The sequence below is a fragment of the Fusarium solani genome (genome assembly GCF_023522795.1).
Source record: "Fusarium solani strain SB1 chromosome Unknown bctg00000004, whole genome shotgun sequence".
NCBI classification, from domain to species: Eukaryota; Fungi; Ascomycota; class Sordariomycetes; order Hypocreales; family Nectriaceae; genus Fusarium; species Fusarium solani.
In genome coordinates this window covers 2,426,987-2,442,009 of record NW_027072152.1, presented here as the reverse complement: position 1 = coordinate 2,442,009, position 15,023 = coordinate 2,426,987, and the positions used below count along the sequence as shown (strand labels likewise).

General features: G+C 53.3%; 4 protein-coding genes across 4 annotated transcripts; 3 read left to right on the top strand and 1 right to left on the bottom strand.

Annotated features, from left to right (window-relative positions):
• Nucleotides 1–1,569: 1,569 nt before the first annotated feature.
• Nucleotides 1,570–3,866, top strand: MRS44_007822 (uncharacterized protein; the record flags this gene model as incomplete). Its single annotated transcript, XM_046278497.2, has 7 exons — nt 1,570–1,607; nt 1,664–1,711; nt 1,830–2,650; nt 2,704–2,839; nt 2,889–2,995; nt 3,045–3,439; nt 3,489–3,866. 7 exons carry the CDS (start codon nt 1,570–1,572, stop codon nt 3,864–3,866), a joined length of 1,923 nt encoding a protein of 640 aa, XP_046134169.2.
• Nucleotides 3,867–3,957: 91 nt separating this feature from the next.
• MRS44_007821 (uncharacterized protein) lies at nt 3,958–4,358 on the bottom strand (the record flags this gene model as incomplete). The annotated part of the gene is made up of 2 exons (XM_046269218.2): nt 3,958–4,176; nt 4,224–4,358. 2 exons carry the CDS (start codon nt 4,356–4,358, stop codon nt 3,958–3,960), a joined length of 354 nt encoding a protein of 117 aa, XP_046134170.1.
• A 340-nt stretch (nt 4,359–4,698) lies between these two features.
• Nucleotides 4,699–5,962, top strand: MRS44_007820 (uncharacterized protein; the record flags this gene model as incomplete). Its single annotated transcript, XM_046269219.2, has 4 exons — nt 4,699–4,787; nt 4,881–5,147; nt 5,443–5,772; nt 5,830–5,962. 4 exons carry the CDS (start codon nt 4,699–4,701, stop codon nt 5,960–5,962), a joined length of 819 nt encoding a protein of 272 aa, XP_046134171.2.
• Nucleotides 5,963–9,140: 3,178 nt separating this feature from the next.
• MRS44_007819 (uncharacterized protein) lies at nt 9,141–14,541 on the top strand (the record flags this gene model as incomplete). The annotated part of the gene is made up of 2 exons (XM_046269221.2): nt 9,141–9,204; nt 9,260–14,541. The coding sequence occupies 2 exons, from the start codon at nt 9,141–9,143 to the stop codon at nt 14,539–14,541; spliced, it is 5,346 nt and encodes a 1,781-aa protein (XP_046134173.1).
• Nucleotides 14,542–15,023: the final 482 nt, after the last annotated feature.

The window sequence follows — 15,023 nt, the reverse complement described above, 5'->3', positions numbered from 1 at the left end:
GGCATCTCCGTCCACGGCAAACCCGAGTATCCAGGACGCAGATCCAAAACCAATGACTCGACTGTTGTGAGAGCAGTCTTGGTCATGAATCTGTTGTCGTCGCACATTTGTTAGGCTCAGTGTTGATCGATGGACGACTTGCCCATCCCCGGGAGTATGGCTTAGCAGCCCAAACTTGGACTCTTGCCGGGGTTGTCTCTCGTCAAGCCGGTTGTGTTCCGGTCGGGATATAGGCAAGGGCTAAAATATCTCGTGGGATTTTCCTTATATCACTCGCATCTTATGGGCAGGGGGTTCCTGGGAGGAGTCGAGGCCTTCTTCGCCTTGCGGCCCCTGCGTTAGCACCAACGGCCGGGAATCCCCACTACCAACTCGCACCGTCGCCACCGTAGGCCCGGCCCAAGCTCGCTTGCGCTGGGGTGGTTTCGTGGGGTGATATTGTTGCCTCACCATGCCCTGTCCCGCAGTTGTGTAAAGAAGCCAGGCCCAGGGAGCCTGCCCGTGGTCAACACCAACAGTATGGCATCTTTGTAATCGTGAGGTCTAAACAGGAGACATGTCCGTATCACACGGCTAGGGAGCCGGTCGGGATTCGGCCGCCATGGAGAGGCAGAGCTCTGAAAAACTTGCGGGGTTGAAACGACGTTTCATCAAGATCTCGGTGCCTTTCAACGTTCAGTACAGAGGGAAACCCCTTCATCTCGGGGTTGACTTGGCTCGTAGGTCTTGGTCCTGTTGGCTGTACCGGGCAATCTCCACAAGTCCAAAGGATCCTGCGCGAACAGAAAACCGGAACATATCACCAGTTCCATTCCGGAGATATAGGTAAGCATGGTGGACTTAAGCGAATTGCTTGCGCGCGCAAGACGGAAGAAGTCATCTGCAAGCTCTTTAGCTGGAGAAACATTACACCTGACGGCAAGTAATGAGCACCGGTAATCTGGTTCTCCTATGTTCAATCGTTTCGAGCGTCATCTGTGGGTATCTTCATCGGATGTTAGGTTTGCCGTTGGGTCAAGATACGAATTGAGGGCCTGCTTCCGCTCCCTGCTCAGTTGTGCCAAGACATTTGACGAAGTCCAAAGATAGTGCGGTCCCGGGGGGACGGGGATAACCTTCGGTGGTTACCTGACCGGGGATATTTGGCCGTGATCTTCGGTGAGAATCATGGCAAAGTAAGAAAAGATAGCATTCGGCGACAATATGCCCGTCGTGGAAAGAAACGGGAAAACAATAAGAACAAGGTTTGGGGCTGATGCGAGATTGCCATCTTGGATAGGCGACTAGACTCATTAATGAGTGGTGGCACAGCTCCGGAGAAACAAAAGTCGTCGTTGATAGCCAAGTCCGTCCTGCCTAACTTGTGATCCCCTTGAGGTTGCGAATTGAGGCCGTCTATATTTGGCCATGAAGTTCGTCGAGGCGGAGAAACATCTTCCCACGTGGTTCCAGAAGCCCTGGCAAGGACAAACCAACAGGGTTAAAGTCATATGAGTATTGGTTCAGCATCGGTCGCCTTCCGAAAATGGCCTCGCGATATGGACGTAAGTAAACAAAAATACCATCAAGATGCCACAATTTGTGGTTGATGATGCATCTTCAGGAAGGTAAGTAAGTTGGTTTAGGCAGGTGGTGCACAATATGGCACGTGACTCACCGAAAGAGGCATCTCAATGGCTGCCGAGATCCGCGACAAACCCGCACTCATGACGTGAGCCGCCAAATACCGCCGTGCCATTGGATCAAGAGAGCCTCATGTCGTGGCTCTCATTCCTCAAGAAGCCCGCCTTTCTGCGAAGTTCGCAAGTTACACTCACTCACAACCTTAGACGAACATTTGCAACTGTCAACATGGCGACCCGAGATCCCAGCACCCTGTCCAACTATGGCGCTTGGCGGACGCGCCATACCACGGCCAACTTCAAGATTGATTTTGAGGATAAGTGCCTCAAGGGATCTGTCACTCTTCAGCTGGAATCTCAAACCGACAAGGAGAGCAAGGAGATTATCCTCGACTCTAGGTTCGTTGATATCTCCACTGTTCGCATCAACTCGGCCGAGTCCAAGTGGGAGTTGAAGGACTTCTCGGCGCCCCTCGGTGCCCCTCTTCACATCTCGGTGCCTGAAGGTGCGGCCAAGGGCGAGGTCATTGACCTTGCCATTGACCTCCAGACGACTAGCAAGTGCACTGCTCTGCAGTGGCTCACTCCCGCTCAGACCTCGAACAAGACGCACCCGTACATGTTCTCTCAATGCCAGGCTATCAACGCTCGTTCCATCTTCCCCTGCCAGGACACCCCTGACGTCAAGTCTACCTTTACCTTCAAGCTCACCTCGTCCTTACCGGTTGTTGCCAGTGGCGTCCCTGTTGGAGACCACGAGGCGACGCCTGGCGAGGAGAAGCTCTACGAGTTTGAGCAAAAGGTTCCCATCCCATCCTATCTCTTTGCCGTAGCCTCTGGCGATATTGCGACTGCGTCCATTGGTCCTCGCAGCGTGGTGGCCACGGGTCCCAATGAGCTGGCGGAATGCAAATGGGAGCTTGAGCGGGATATGGAGAAGTTCATGGAAGTCGCAGAGAAGCTTGTTTTCCCCTACAAGTGGGGGGCTTACAACGTCCTTGTCTTGCCTCCAAGCTTTCCTTACGGAGGTATGGTTGTTTTTTCAGGGTGAGAGTCGAGACGATACTTACAGAACCGCTAGGCATGGAGAACCCCATCTACACCTTTGCCACCCCTACAATTATCAGCGGCGACCGCCAGAACGTGGATGTCATTGCTCATGAGCTGAGCCACAGCTGGAGTGGCAACCTGGTTTCCAACGCGAGCTGGGAACACTTGTGAGTCCGGATGTTCCAGAACCGGTTTTACGATACTTACTCTCCCCAGCTGGCTGAACGAGGGATGGACCATGTATCTTGAGCGTCGCATTCAGGCTGCTATCCATGGCGAACCGGAGTTCCACTTCTCTGCCATCATCGGCTGGAAGGCCCTCGGTAGGTAACATCACACCAACACTGTGATACAAGACTCACCGTTGCATAGAGGACGCCGTGGAGCTTTTCGGCAAGGATCACGAATACACCAAGCTTATCATCAAGCACGAGGGCCTTGACCCTGAGGACGTCTACAGCACCGTTGCGTACGAGAAGGGCTTCCACTTCGTCTACTACCTTGAGCGCCTGGTTGGCCGTGAGAACTTTGACAAGTTCATCCCGCACTACTTTACCAAGTGGTCTGGAAAGTCTCTCGACTCGTTCGAGTTCAAGCAGACCTTCCTTGACTTCTTTAACGGTCTCGGCGATGAGGAGATTTCCAAGAAGATCGCCGAGATTGACTGGGATGACAAGTTTTACACACCTGGACTTCCCCCGAAGCCTGATTTCGACACCAGCCTAGCAAATATGTGCTACGAATTGGCAAACAAGTGGAAAGATGCCGTATGTCCGATCTTTGTGGGCCGGGATTGGTTTGCTAATGTTTCACTAGGGTTTTGAGCCTAGCATCAAGGATGTGGCGGACTTCACTGCAAACCAGAAGCTCGTCTTCTTGGCCGAGGTGCAGCAGTTTGGCGCCCTCAGCCCAGAGCGGGCTCAGCTTATGGGCAAGACCTATGACTTCCTCTCTTCAAAGAACGTCGAGATCTTGTCAGCTTACTATCTGATCGCTCTCAAGGCCCAAGACTCAGCCATCTACCAAGACGCTGCCGATCTGCTCGGGCGGGTCGGTCGCATGAAGTTTGTGCGCCCTCTGTTCCGTGCGCTGAACAAGGTGGACCGACAGCTGGCATTGGACACTTTTGAGAAGAACAAGGACTTTTACCATCCTATTTGCAAGGGAATGGTGGAGAAGGATCTTGGCCTTTAGACGAACCACGGTGTGCCGAGGCATGCATCAGGCTGCAGATGGATGTCTTGATGCGAGATAGCATACCGTAGAGGAAAAGCAACCAATGTTTTTACTCCAACCAACTTGAGCCCTCCATGACTTGTCCCCATGTTTGGTCTTCAGCCCTGACAAACTTCTCGACAGAGTCAACATTGTCTGCTCCAAAGTTGCCATACAAGTGAGGAAATCCGTCCTCCCACTTGATAGATCCAGTGAATTGTTCAAAGCCCAGCTTGACTATCCATAGTGAAGATGCATTGCTGAAAAACAAGTTGGCGGTTTTGGGCACCTTGACAATTAGCACGTTGGAGTCGACAATCACAAAAAAAGACTCACCTGTGTAGATGTACTCAGATGAATGAAGCCATCGTTTCTATCAAGCTCCGACAAGGGATGCTCCTTTGGAAACGGCTCTGCGGGAGCCTCTGGAACGATCTTGTAGATGTACTTTGGAGGAGCTTCGGCTGTCATTTTCACGATGTTTTGATGATTGTGCTGAAAGGCTACAAGTGAGCGATGATGCGATGCAGTGGTGTTTAGGGTACATAGGCCGAGTGCGAGTCCACACAGTGTCTTATTGGCTTCCCCACTGAAAATATGTGGCTTGTCCAAACTACGCACTGTGCTTCTAGTGCCCCCTGCGTCCTCCTTGCACGTGAAGCTGGACATGCGTGAACTGCATCCTCAACCTCTTGTGTCCTCGATGCTACCTCCTGCATATCAAAAACCTGCGTGGATTTCTCTTACGCTGCAGCGATACCGCATATTTCGGGCCTCAAAAGCTGGGAGGAGAATCCCAGTGGCATCGGGAATGTCGCGGGGCCCAGTTCCGTCTCAGCTTCATTTGCTGTCAAACCTACCAGCTCTATCTATTGGTGACAAGGTCAGGTTTCTTGGATGGTATGACCAACAGAGCTCACTGGCCTTCCTATTCATTCATTAGCCTCTGCTCCCACACTCTCTACGATGCCTTACACCCACTAACGCTGATAGTGTCATCTCGTACTCAACGTCGTCAGCCTGTCTCTCCCTGGCTCACCTCTACCCGAGAGACACCAATGTCACCGCCCTTGTGGATGTCAGCCTGCTGCTTGAGACGCTCACCTCCGAGCAGACACGTGTCGGCGAGTACCTCAACATCATAGGCTATATCACGGCCAAGAAGGTACTCCGTGATGTGAAGCTGTCGTCTCGAGAAGAAGTGCAAGTGTCTGTACAAGCTATCGCACTTTGGTCAACTGGTTCGATGGATTTGCAAAAGTACGAAAGGATCCTTGACCCCCCCAAGTCTGGAGGTTGAGGTATGTGCTGGGCCACATGATGTCGACGGTCGAATCATGGCCGATGGACTGCCTGCCGCAGCTCATTTCTTCGATCTCTTGCTGCAACCAGAAACCTGGGCCTTCACCTCGCAAACATCCAGAGTCCAGCAGTGAATGAGGTCGGCCGGAGTCATGTCCGCCAGTGTGCGGCGTGCCCCAGCCGTGCGGTCAACCACAGGAACTTGCAGCTTGCAATCCAATTGGAACACGAAGCTGGCCGGAACCCGGATTAGGCATCTCCACTACTGCGCTCTGGCGCAGTTAGGCGACCTTACCTGCACTACATGCCTGGGGCAGGTGCAATTTGGGCAGTGTTCAGACTCATCTGGACTCGGTTGGGCTGGAATGGTGCCAGCTGGCGCCGTGTCTTTGGATGGCACGACGGCCAAGTATGACACCTGCTTAACTCGCATCAATTGGGTATCTCAACCTCCCCATGCCTCTCTCGGACACCTGATTAACAAGGAATTCTCCACCATAGATGCGCAAGCTTGCGCTCTGTCTGCCTCACCGCAGGCTTCACATCCCATTATGAGTCGCCTTGCGGACCTTCCTGACCCGGTGTAACGGCTTACACCTGTTGTTCGACTTGCAGATAGCCGCCTTTGAATGAATACCAGACCCGTCTCTACACCAGCTGAAGAGCACTGTGGTCATCGCCGCCATGTCATGTCCGAGTACTGTCCCTGCCAAGTCAACGACGATCGCGGTGGCGTCGATGAGCGTCCCTGGGAGCCCCTCTGGAAACGATGATGGGCTGGTGCAACGGTCGCTTTAGTGGCTTTTCTGGATTCTGCTGGACTTTGGCGGCCGCCTGTCGATCCCATAGATCCTTTGATTTTCGACAGATATCATCGATTTGTTCCTGGCAATGATGTCAACATACCGAGGACAAGACCACTCATGTCAAAGATAGATCACCAACATCTGTCAGGCAAGAGCCGGGTGTGGTGATGAGGAAACCATCCTCTCCCTAGGTCGATATATGAGTACAGAAATTGTCAGGGCTCCCTCGAGATCGAGATACCTCCAACGTATAAGGGCGGACCGTGGCCTGGGGACCCAGGTAGTACTGGAGCTCTTGGGTGATGACCCTTCTATGAATATCCTGGTGTGGGATCCAGTACTTGTTCATGGAGGATGCCATTGTTCGACGTGGTCGTACAAGCGACTAGCGATGAGTTTACCGAATATCGAGACAAGCTGGGGAGGTGAAGGGGGATATAGGCCGGGCTGAGCCGGGGTATTTATTCAGGTATAGCCTGGGGGCAGGCTATGTTCGACGATGTGCCTGACGAGTGACGGGTGCATTCATGCTAATGTATGCGAACCCAAGGTATGTCGGTCGGTCCTGGCCGTCGCTCAGTGTGACAGGCAGGGCTCACCGCTCTGCAGGCTGATATTCCAAAGCAAAGCCACTCTGGAACCGAATCAAGGGGCATCTGCACTACAATTCGCCGCACATGTTTCGCCCGTTCCATGTCTCCGGAGATATTATGGAAGGAAAACCCCTGCGATACGCCGTGAGAAATGGTGCGCGGTGGAAAAGTGAGGCGAACGGTGTGGTCGGTCATTGGTGTGCGGCGTCCAGCGTCCGCCCTGCCAGCGTGGCAAATGCCAAATGAGGTGCATTTGGTGCCAATAATACCCGTTGAACGGAAACCGAACAGGCCTTGGCCCGTCGACTATCTATCTTGACGCCGAAACGGGCGCATTGAGGTGCAGACGGCGACTGGAGACGACGTCTGCCAAGGCCCTGTCCGGGGTCAAGGACGGGATTGTTGAGACTCCGCCTGACAAGCACGCGGATGCCAGAGGCGGGAGTTCGTTTGAACGAACCTGGATCTGCGCTTAGCATGCGATCAAGCTTTGAGCTAGTATCGCAGCCGCAAGGCTCATTGGGCTAGACAAGCGCCAGGTGCATCCGTCGATCTGGGGTCAAGGCACGTATCGCCTCATCTCCTGGATGTTCTGCGCGCGATGTCGATCTTGTAAGCGACCAAGGATCCCCTTACTTTCCCTGAGCCTGTCAAACTTTGGGACTCTGTCGTATTTACTCACACTAACCGAATATATCCGTAGAGTCCGAAGGAGAACTCCAGGGCGGTTCGTGAGTGTCACCTCGAGAGGAGCGGGGAGGAGCTTGTCCTTGTCGCCGTGGTGTTATAATCTGCCCCGAGCCCGAGGCAACCGGCTTGTCTGGTAACCATTGGTGCTATAATGCTCACGCTAATAGGACTACGAAACAGCCCTGACCGAGCAACTGTATCAGACTGGTTCGACTCGTTGAGAACAGAGTTTTGGTGATGGAGCCCTGCCGCCCTGGACTGACACTGAATCCCTGAGCTCGGAGAGGGTCCCGCGAGCCCCGTTCCGTACGAGCAAGTGAAGTAGCAAGTTCGCCTACACCGGAGTCCGCACATCTCTGATGTCGCTGTGGCCAGATTCGCGACAGTAGTCTACCCGGCGGCTCCACGTGCGGGTGTCTGCGATTCTTAATGACTGCACAGAACGGGGTCCTCCAAACGCCGCTTAAAGAGAGGACTTGCCCCTCGAGGCAAGGAACGCAAATTCTCAGCTTGAGTGTTGGAGTGGTGGGCATTGGTCTTGGCCTTCGCATTGGTTCAGAATGCTCATCTCTTTTACTCCAAAGTCCTGCTTTGCGAGGCGAAGGGATCTTGGTCCATGTGGCAATGTTTTCAGTCACCATCCACCAACCAAGCGATCGCCACTGCGAAGAGTGCCCCCTTCGACTTACTTCTGAGACGCTGTCGTTGCTTCTTTTTCATACGTGTGTACATCCGGAATGCCCCGAAATGATGTCTTGTCCGTGTTACGGCTTCCCCAACTTGAATGATGTGCGCCTGTTTCTTGTGGTAGAGACAACCAATATGCTTTCTCCCTTTGTTACTGGGCAACTGCTTCATGGGACAAAGCCAAGGGATCATCGGAAATCAAAAACTCGAGGGTTTCGAGACATTGGTCCATGTCCCAGCTCGCTTTGTCTGCCCTGCGAGTGCATACCCGTGATCCACAACCGTGCGCCAGAGCGGAAGTCAGAGCGGGAGGTGAAGCTAGTGTGTTAGAGTTTCAAATTGCATGTGTGTAAAGATGGAAGAGGATTCTGGAGAGGCTAAAAGAATGCCATATTGGACCAACTCTTGCCATCATCACCTGTCTCGATGTCAATTACGTCTAAAACAACGAGACACTCATTGGATATCACGACAATGGCTGACGGCTAATAGCCGGCTGATTGAGTCGGCAGCGCACGCAAGCTTCCTGCACGTGAACTCCCGAAGCCACTACCACCCCAGGTCCCCTTTCAAGCATCTCATGTCAGCTGCCCAATCAGAAGCACGGGACCTGGATCAAGTGCAGTGTAGTGCAGCGCGACCGCGTCCTCACTAACCTGGAACCTTCCCTGCGAAATTTGTTGACAAGCAACCACCGCCTGCGCCAGACAACGGCCTCCCACAGACTCTCGTTGGCCTTGTTCCCCAGGCTGACGACGACAATCTCGCACATCGCGACCTGCATCAACGGCGAGCTCTTGCCTGGACGGCAAAGATCGCAATCCGCCCCGAAGCCTCTTCCCCAACGTGCGCCGCCGCCAAAGGGCGACACAGTGTCGTCATTTCTGGATACCCCCCGAGAGCCCGAGCTCGCTAAGGAGACGGTTGACCCGCCATTTGCCATCCCCTACCTGCGAAATTATACCGACACCGACGAGACGATGCGCTGAGCTGCGGCCTTGGATGGATACCACGCCCACACGTCGCATGCCGCTTTACTTATAGAGACGATACATATTTATCTTGTGCACTCGCACCGGCGCAGCTTGATTTCGACCAAGCCCCGCGCATTCCTCAACCACCAAGTCCTTGTCTAGAGGGGGACCGCCTTGGGTCCCCTGGACAATCCCGCAGCCATGGCGCCCGCCGGAGGAGGAAACATCAAGGTGGTGGTGAGGTGCCGACCTTTCAACGGTAGAGGTAAGTCTTTTGGATGGGCTTGGGCGCTGAAAGGGCGGTGCTGAACGTCATGCAGAAATCGATCGAGGTTCAAAATGTGTCATCGAAATGAAAGGGAACCAGACGGTTCTATCCGCCCCCGATGGACACCAAGGTAAGGGCGTCAAAGACACGGCGCCCAAGGCCTTCGCATTCGATCGATCATACTGGTCCTTTAACAAGAATGACCCCAATTACGCCGGCCAGTCTAATCTTTTCGATGATCTGGGAAAGCCCCTGCTTGACAATGCCTTCCAAGGCTACAACAACTGTATCTTTGCCTACGGTCAGACCGGTTCCGGAAAGTCGTACTCGATGATGGGATACGGCAAAGAGATCGGTATCATTCCCATGATTTGTCAGGACATGTTTAAGAGAATAGAGTCCATTCAAGCGGACGGGACGACAAAATGCACCGTCGAGGTCTCATATCTGGAAATTTACAACGAGCGAGTCCGCGATCTGCTCAACCCATCGACCAAGGGCAACCTCAAGGTTCGAGAACACCCTTCTACCGGTCCTTACGTCGAAGATCTCGCCAAGCTCGCCGTAAAGGGGTTCCAGGAAATCGAGCACCTTATGGACGAAGGAAACAAAGCGCGAACCGTCGCCGCGACCAACATGAACGAAACATCCAGTCGAAGTCACGCTGTCTTTACCCTCATGTTGACGCAGAAGAAGTTCGACGTGGATACCAAGATGGAGATGGAAAAGGTGGCCAAGATCAGTCTGGTCGATCTGGCAGGTTCTGAACGAGCTACGTCGACTGGTGCAACGGGTGCTCGACTGAAGGAAGGTGCTGAAATCAACCGATCGTTATCGACGCTGGGTCGTGTCATTGCTGCTCTGGCCGATTTGTCTACGGGAGGAAAGAAGAAGAAGGGTGGTGGTCAAGTCCCATACCGAGACAGTGTCTTGACATGGCTGTTGAAGGACTCGCTGGGTGGAAACAGTATGACGGCTATGATTGCAGCCATCAGTCCTGCCGATATCAACTACGACGAAACCCTGAGTACACTACGTTACGCCGATTCTGCCAAGCGCATCAAGAACCACGCAGTTGTCAACGAAGATGCCAATGCCCGCATGATACGAGAACTCAAGGAGGAATTGATGCTTTTGAGAAGCAAACTTGGTCATGGGCCGGCCCCTGCTGGAGCTGCTTCTTCAGGACCCGCCGACCAAGTTTATGCTGAAGGCACGCCGCTCGAGAAGCAGATGGTCAGCATTACTGGCGCGGACGGTGTTGTGAAGACAGTTTCAAAGGCAGAGATCGCGGAGCAACTGAGCCAGAGTGAGAAGCTTCTTACGGATCTGAATCAGACATGGGAGGAGAAACTTCTCAAAACGGAGGAGATTCACAAGGAGCGTGAAGCTGCCCTGGAAGAACTCGGAATTAGCATTGAGAAGGGTTTTGTGGGCTTGCACACTCCCAAGAAGATGCCCCATCTTGTCAACTTGTCAGATGACCCCCTTCTCGCCGAGTGTCTCGTCTACAATCTCAAGCCCGGAATAACGACAGTGGGCAACGTCGACACCAATGCGGATCACCAAGCGAACATCCGACTCAACGGAAGCCGAATTCTGCACGACCACTGTACCTTTGACAACGCAGCCGATGGAACTGTGACTGTTATTCCGAGCGAAGGTGCTTCGGTCATGGTCAACGGAAAGCGTATCACGGAGCCTACACAACTTCACTCTGGATACCGCATCATTTTTGGCGATTTCCACATCTTCCGATTCAACCATCCCATGGAAGCGAGAGCAGAACGAGCTGAAGTGGAGAGACCACAGAGCTTACTTCGTCATTCTATCACTGCAAGCCAGCTCCAGGCGCTGGAGCGAAGTTCTCCTTCACCAAGCCCTCGTCCTGGTCATGAAAGATCTTTTAGTAGGGTATCTGAATTTGGCGATTCTCGACCGGACTCACCAGCTTTATCCCAGCGGAACGGCCGTGACTCTGACTGGTCCTTCGCCAGACGTGAAGCCGCCGGAGCGATTCTTGGAACTGATCAAAACTTTACCAGTCTCAACGACGAGGAACTGAATGCATTGTTCGAAGATGTGCAGAGGGCGAGGGCAGAGCGAGTGAACGGTCGTGATGATGGAGACGATTCGGAATCTTCTTATCCTATCCGCGACAAGTATTTGTCAAACGGCACAATGGATAACCTATCTCTGGACACAGCGTTGACGATGCCCTCAACACCGAAACAAGGCGAGCCAGATGAGAAGCTCAAAGAGGTTCGAGAAGAGCTGCAGAATCAACTGGAGAAGCAAAAGGAGGAATACCAAGATCAACTGAAGAATGCAGAAGCGGCGAACGTTGAGATTGAGGAGATCAAGAAAGAGAAGGTCAAGATGGAGGCAGCGCTAAAGGAGCTGAAGGAGGACATGCAGAAGCAGCTCAACCATCAACGGAAGCAGTTCGAGGAAAAGATCGAAAAGATGGACCCCCTGAAGATGCCAAAGAAGAGCCCGACTCTCTCTGAAGAGGAAATTGGGCTAGCGAAGCGTTCTGTCAAGGTCTGGAAAGGTCAGCACTATGTCAAGATGGCAGAGATGGTGCTACAGAACGCCGCGATTCTCAAAGAAGCCCAGATCATGAGCCACGAACTCGATGAGAGCGTCGTTTTTCAGTTTGCCGTGGTCGACATTGGCCATGTCCTCTGCTCATCTTATGATATGGTCCTCAACGGCCTGACAGGCGAGGGTGACGACATTGCACTGGAACAGGCCCCCAAGCCATGCATTGGCGTTCGAGTGGTCGATTTCAAGAACAGCGTGGTCCACCTATGGAGTCTCGAGAAACTGCATGATAGGGTGCGGCAGATGCGACAGATGCACCAGTACCTAGACCAGCCCGAATACGCGCAACACCTGAGTCTCGACAATCCGTTTGTGGAGACTTGCATGCCATCATACACACTAGTGGGTGAAGTTGATGTGCCGTTGAAGGCTGTCTTCGAGTGTCGAGTCCAGGATTCGGTTCTTGATGTCCTATCCCCTTACACATCTCATGTTGTTGGCATCATCAAGCTTTCCCTTGAGCCTTCACATGCGCGTGCGCCTACAAACACGCTCAAGTTCAACGTTGTCATGCATGAGCTCATCGGCTTCGCGGAGCGAGAAGGCACTGAGGTGCACGCCCAACTCTTCATCCCTGGCATCTCCGAGGAAGATGGTATCACCACAACCCAGATGATCAAGGACTTTGACGAGGGCCCTATCCGTTTCGAGAGTGTCCATAGCATGAGCATTCCTCTCTTCGCATCCCATGATGTCACTTTGAGGGTTGCCATCTTTGCCAAGGTCTCCACAATGCACTTGGACAAGCTCCTTAGTTGGGATGATATGAGGGATGCTGTGCCTGTGAGAGACGACATAACCAAAGCAACTCGCATCAACGAATCTCAGTTCTTCACCCAGGAGAAGCACGACCTGTTGTCCCGGGTCCAGATCATGGAACTCAACGAGATGGGTGAGTATAGCGCAGTGGAAGTGACTCAGACGAACGAGTTGGATACCGGAACCTTCCAGCTACACCAGGGTCTGCAAAGAAGGATTGGCATCAACATCTCCCATAGCTCTGGCGATGCCCTCCCATGGGGTGGCGTTACTTCTGTCCGCGTTGGAAGGATCCAGCTTGTTGACTCTGCCGGAAAGACGCCTGACATGGGCGCCAATGAGCCGGATATCCCTCTGAAGCTGTCGCAGAGCCCAATCTTCCGGGAGAATGCCAACGGCACCAAAAGCCTCACCATCTATGCCCAGTGGGATTCGAGTGTGCACAACTCGTTGCTCCTTGATCGAGTGACTCAGGACAAGTATCGGGTGCAGATGACCATTTCATGGGAGATCAGCTCCGAGAAGCTGGCGGAGCCGATGAAGTTCTCGCAAAAGGTTTGTGTGCAAATTCTGTCGAGAACCTTTGTGCGCCAGACTTCCATGTTCTCGGCCCTGTGGCAGAATATTCGATTTGTGCGTTCCTCGACAGGTATCTTCACTCTCACCATGCGCCCTGCTCCGATCAAGAAGGTGGGTGACTTGTGGAGGCTGAACAGCCAGCACGACTATGTCAAGGGAGAGGAGAACTTGACAAGCTGGACCCCTAGGGGCGTGTCCCTGGTGAGCGACTTTATCACAGCTCGCAGGAAGAAGAGGCGCGCCGCGGATATTGTTACCACTGAGACTATCCTTGCCAAACTTGGTTTTGATGGAACGAATGCGAAGCCCGAGCAAAAGGAACCCTCGCCCTCGCCCTCCCCGGAGCTCAAGCCAATTATCCCCAGCGATGACGACCTCCTCCATGATACACCCGAAACCTCTCCAGCTCCCTCGTTGCACGAAGAGGAGGTGCAGGAGGCGGCTCTCGATGAGGGAGAGCCTGAGGAGCCTAAAGAGCCCAAGGAAGAGGATGAACTTAAGGAGGGAGAGCCCAAGGAGGAAGAACCCAAGGATGGAAACCCCGATGATAAGGAGCCCAAGGACGGGGAATCCAAGGCCGAGGAGCAAAAGGCTGAAAACGCAGAAGACACAACGCCAGAAGCCACAACAGAGGAGGATACGCCGATCAAGGTGGAAGAGCCACAACCCAAGCCAGAGTATGACGAGAAGCAGACGGATCTGCTGCAGAAATGCTTGAAGCTCTGGAAGAAATTCCCCGACCCCTTATCAAATCTCCTCAGCCCAGCAAACATAGCGCCACCAACAGATGGACTCATGACCAATGCGCCGTTGCAACCAACACTTGTCGCGACGGTCATCCGTGTTCCCAAGAACCCCAAGGTGCTGAAGGGTGGATACCTGTTGGTCCCCAACAGCGACTCGACGCGTTGGGTCAAGAGGTTTGTCGAGCTACGACGACCGTACCTTCACCTTCATTCGGCTGGTGATGGCGACGAGGTTGGGCTGGTAAGCTTGCGCAACTCTCGTATTGACAGTCAGCCTGGAGTGCTTGCCCTACTCAACGGGTCCGATGACTATGACAATGCATCTGATCACAGCGGACAGACGGGTGGATCCGACTTTACCCCAGGGCATCGGCGAACTTCGTCGGGCCGTGTGATCTCTACCATCTGGACGGGAACGGGCGGGGGATCCTCAAACGGGGGCCCCGGCCTACAACGCCTTCCCGAACGGATGCAGTCGGCGGTGTTTGCCATATACGGGACGGACAACACATGGCTATTTGCAGCCCGGAGCGAACGGGACAAGATGGACTGGATTTTCCGGATCGACCAGACATACTTGTCGGGCAACGACAGCTTGTCAGGAAGCGGGATGGCCAGCCCGTACCCGGGAAGCGAATACTAGAGGGGAAGAAATGGAAAGGGGGAGAGGGGTTGAGAGAGTCTGAGGCGGAATCATGACGTGAAACGTTCTCACTTTGGGCATATAATTTTCTTTGTTACTTATTTGACGGTGAATTAGATGAGATGACTTATACCCCCGTAGGAGGAGGAGGGAAACGCAGATGATGTAGACTTTTTCAGCCAGAAAATTTGGATATATCTTAGACGAATACTGTAGCTCCGAGAGCTTTGCACAGGCGGGACATGTAGGGAGAAATTGCAAGCTGGATGGAGACCAGATAATGCAGGAATAATGTTGACAATGAATGCTCCGTTGGTGACCAACAATCGAGACAAAGGCGTCTTGCTTGTCTCATAGTCTATCGCCGTGGCTGGCTGGATATAGTCACGCAGCACTGTTGGTGGCTTCTAGAGGGTACCAATTGGGCGGATGATGGAGGAACTTGTGCTCCGTGGCTAGGGTTTATGTGTGGCAATGCTACA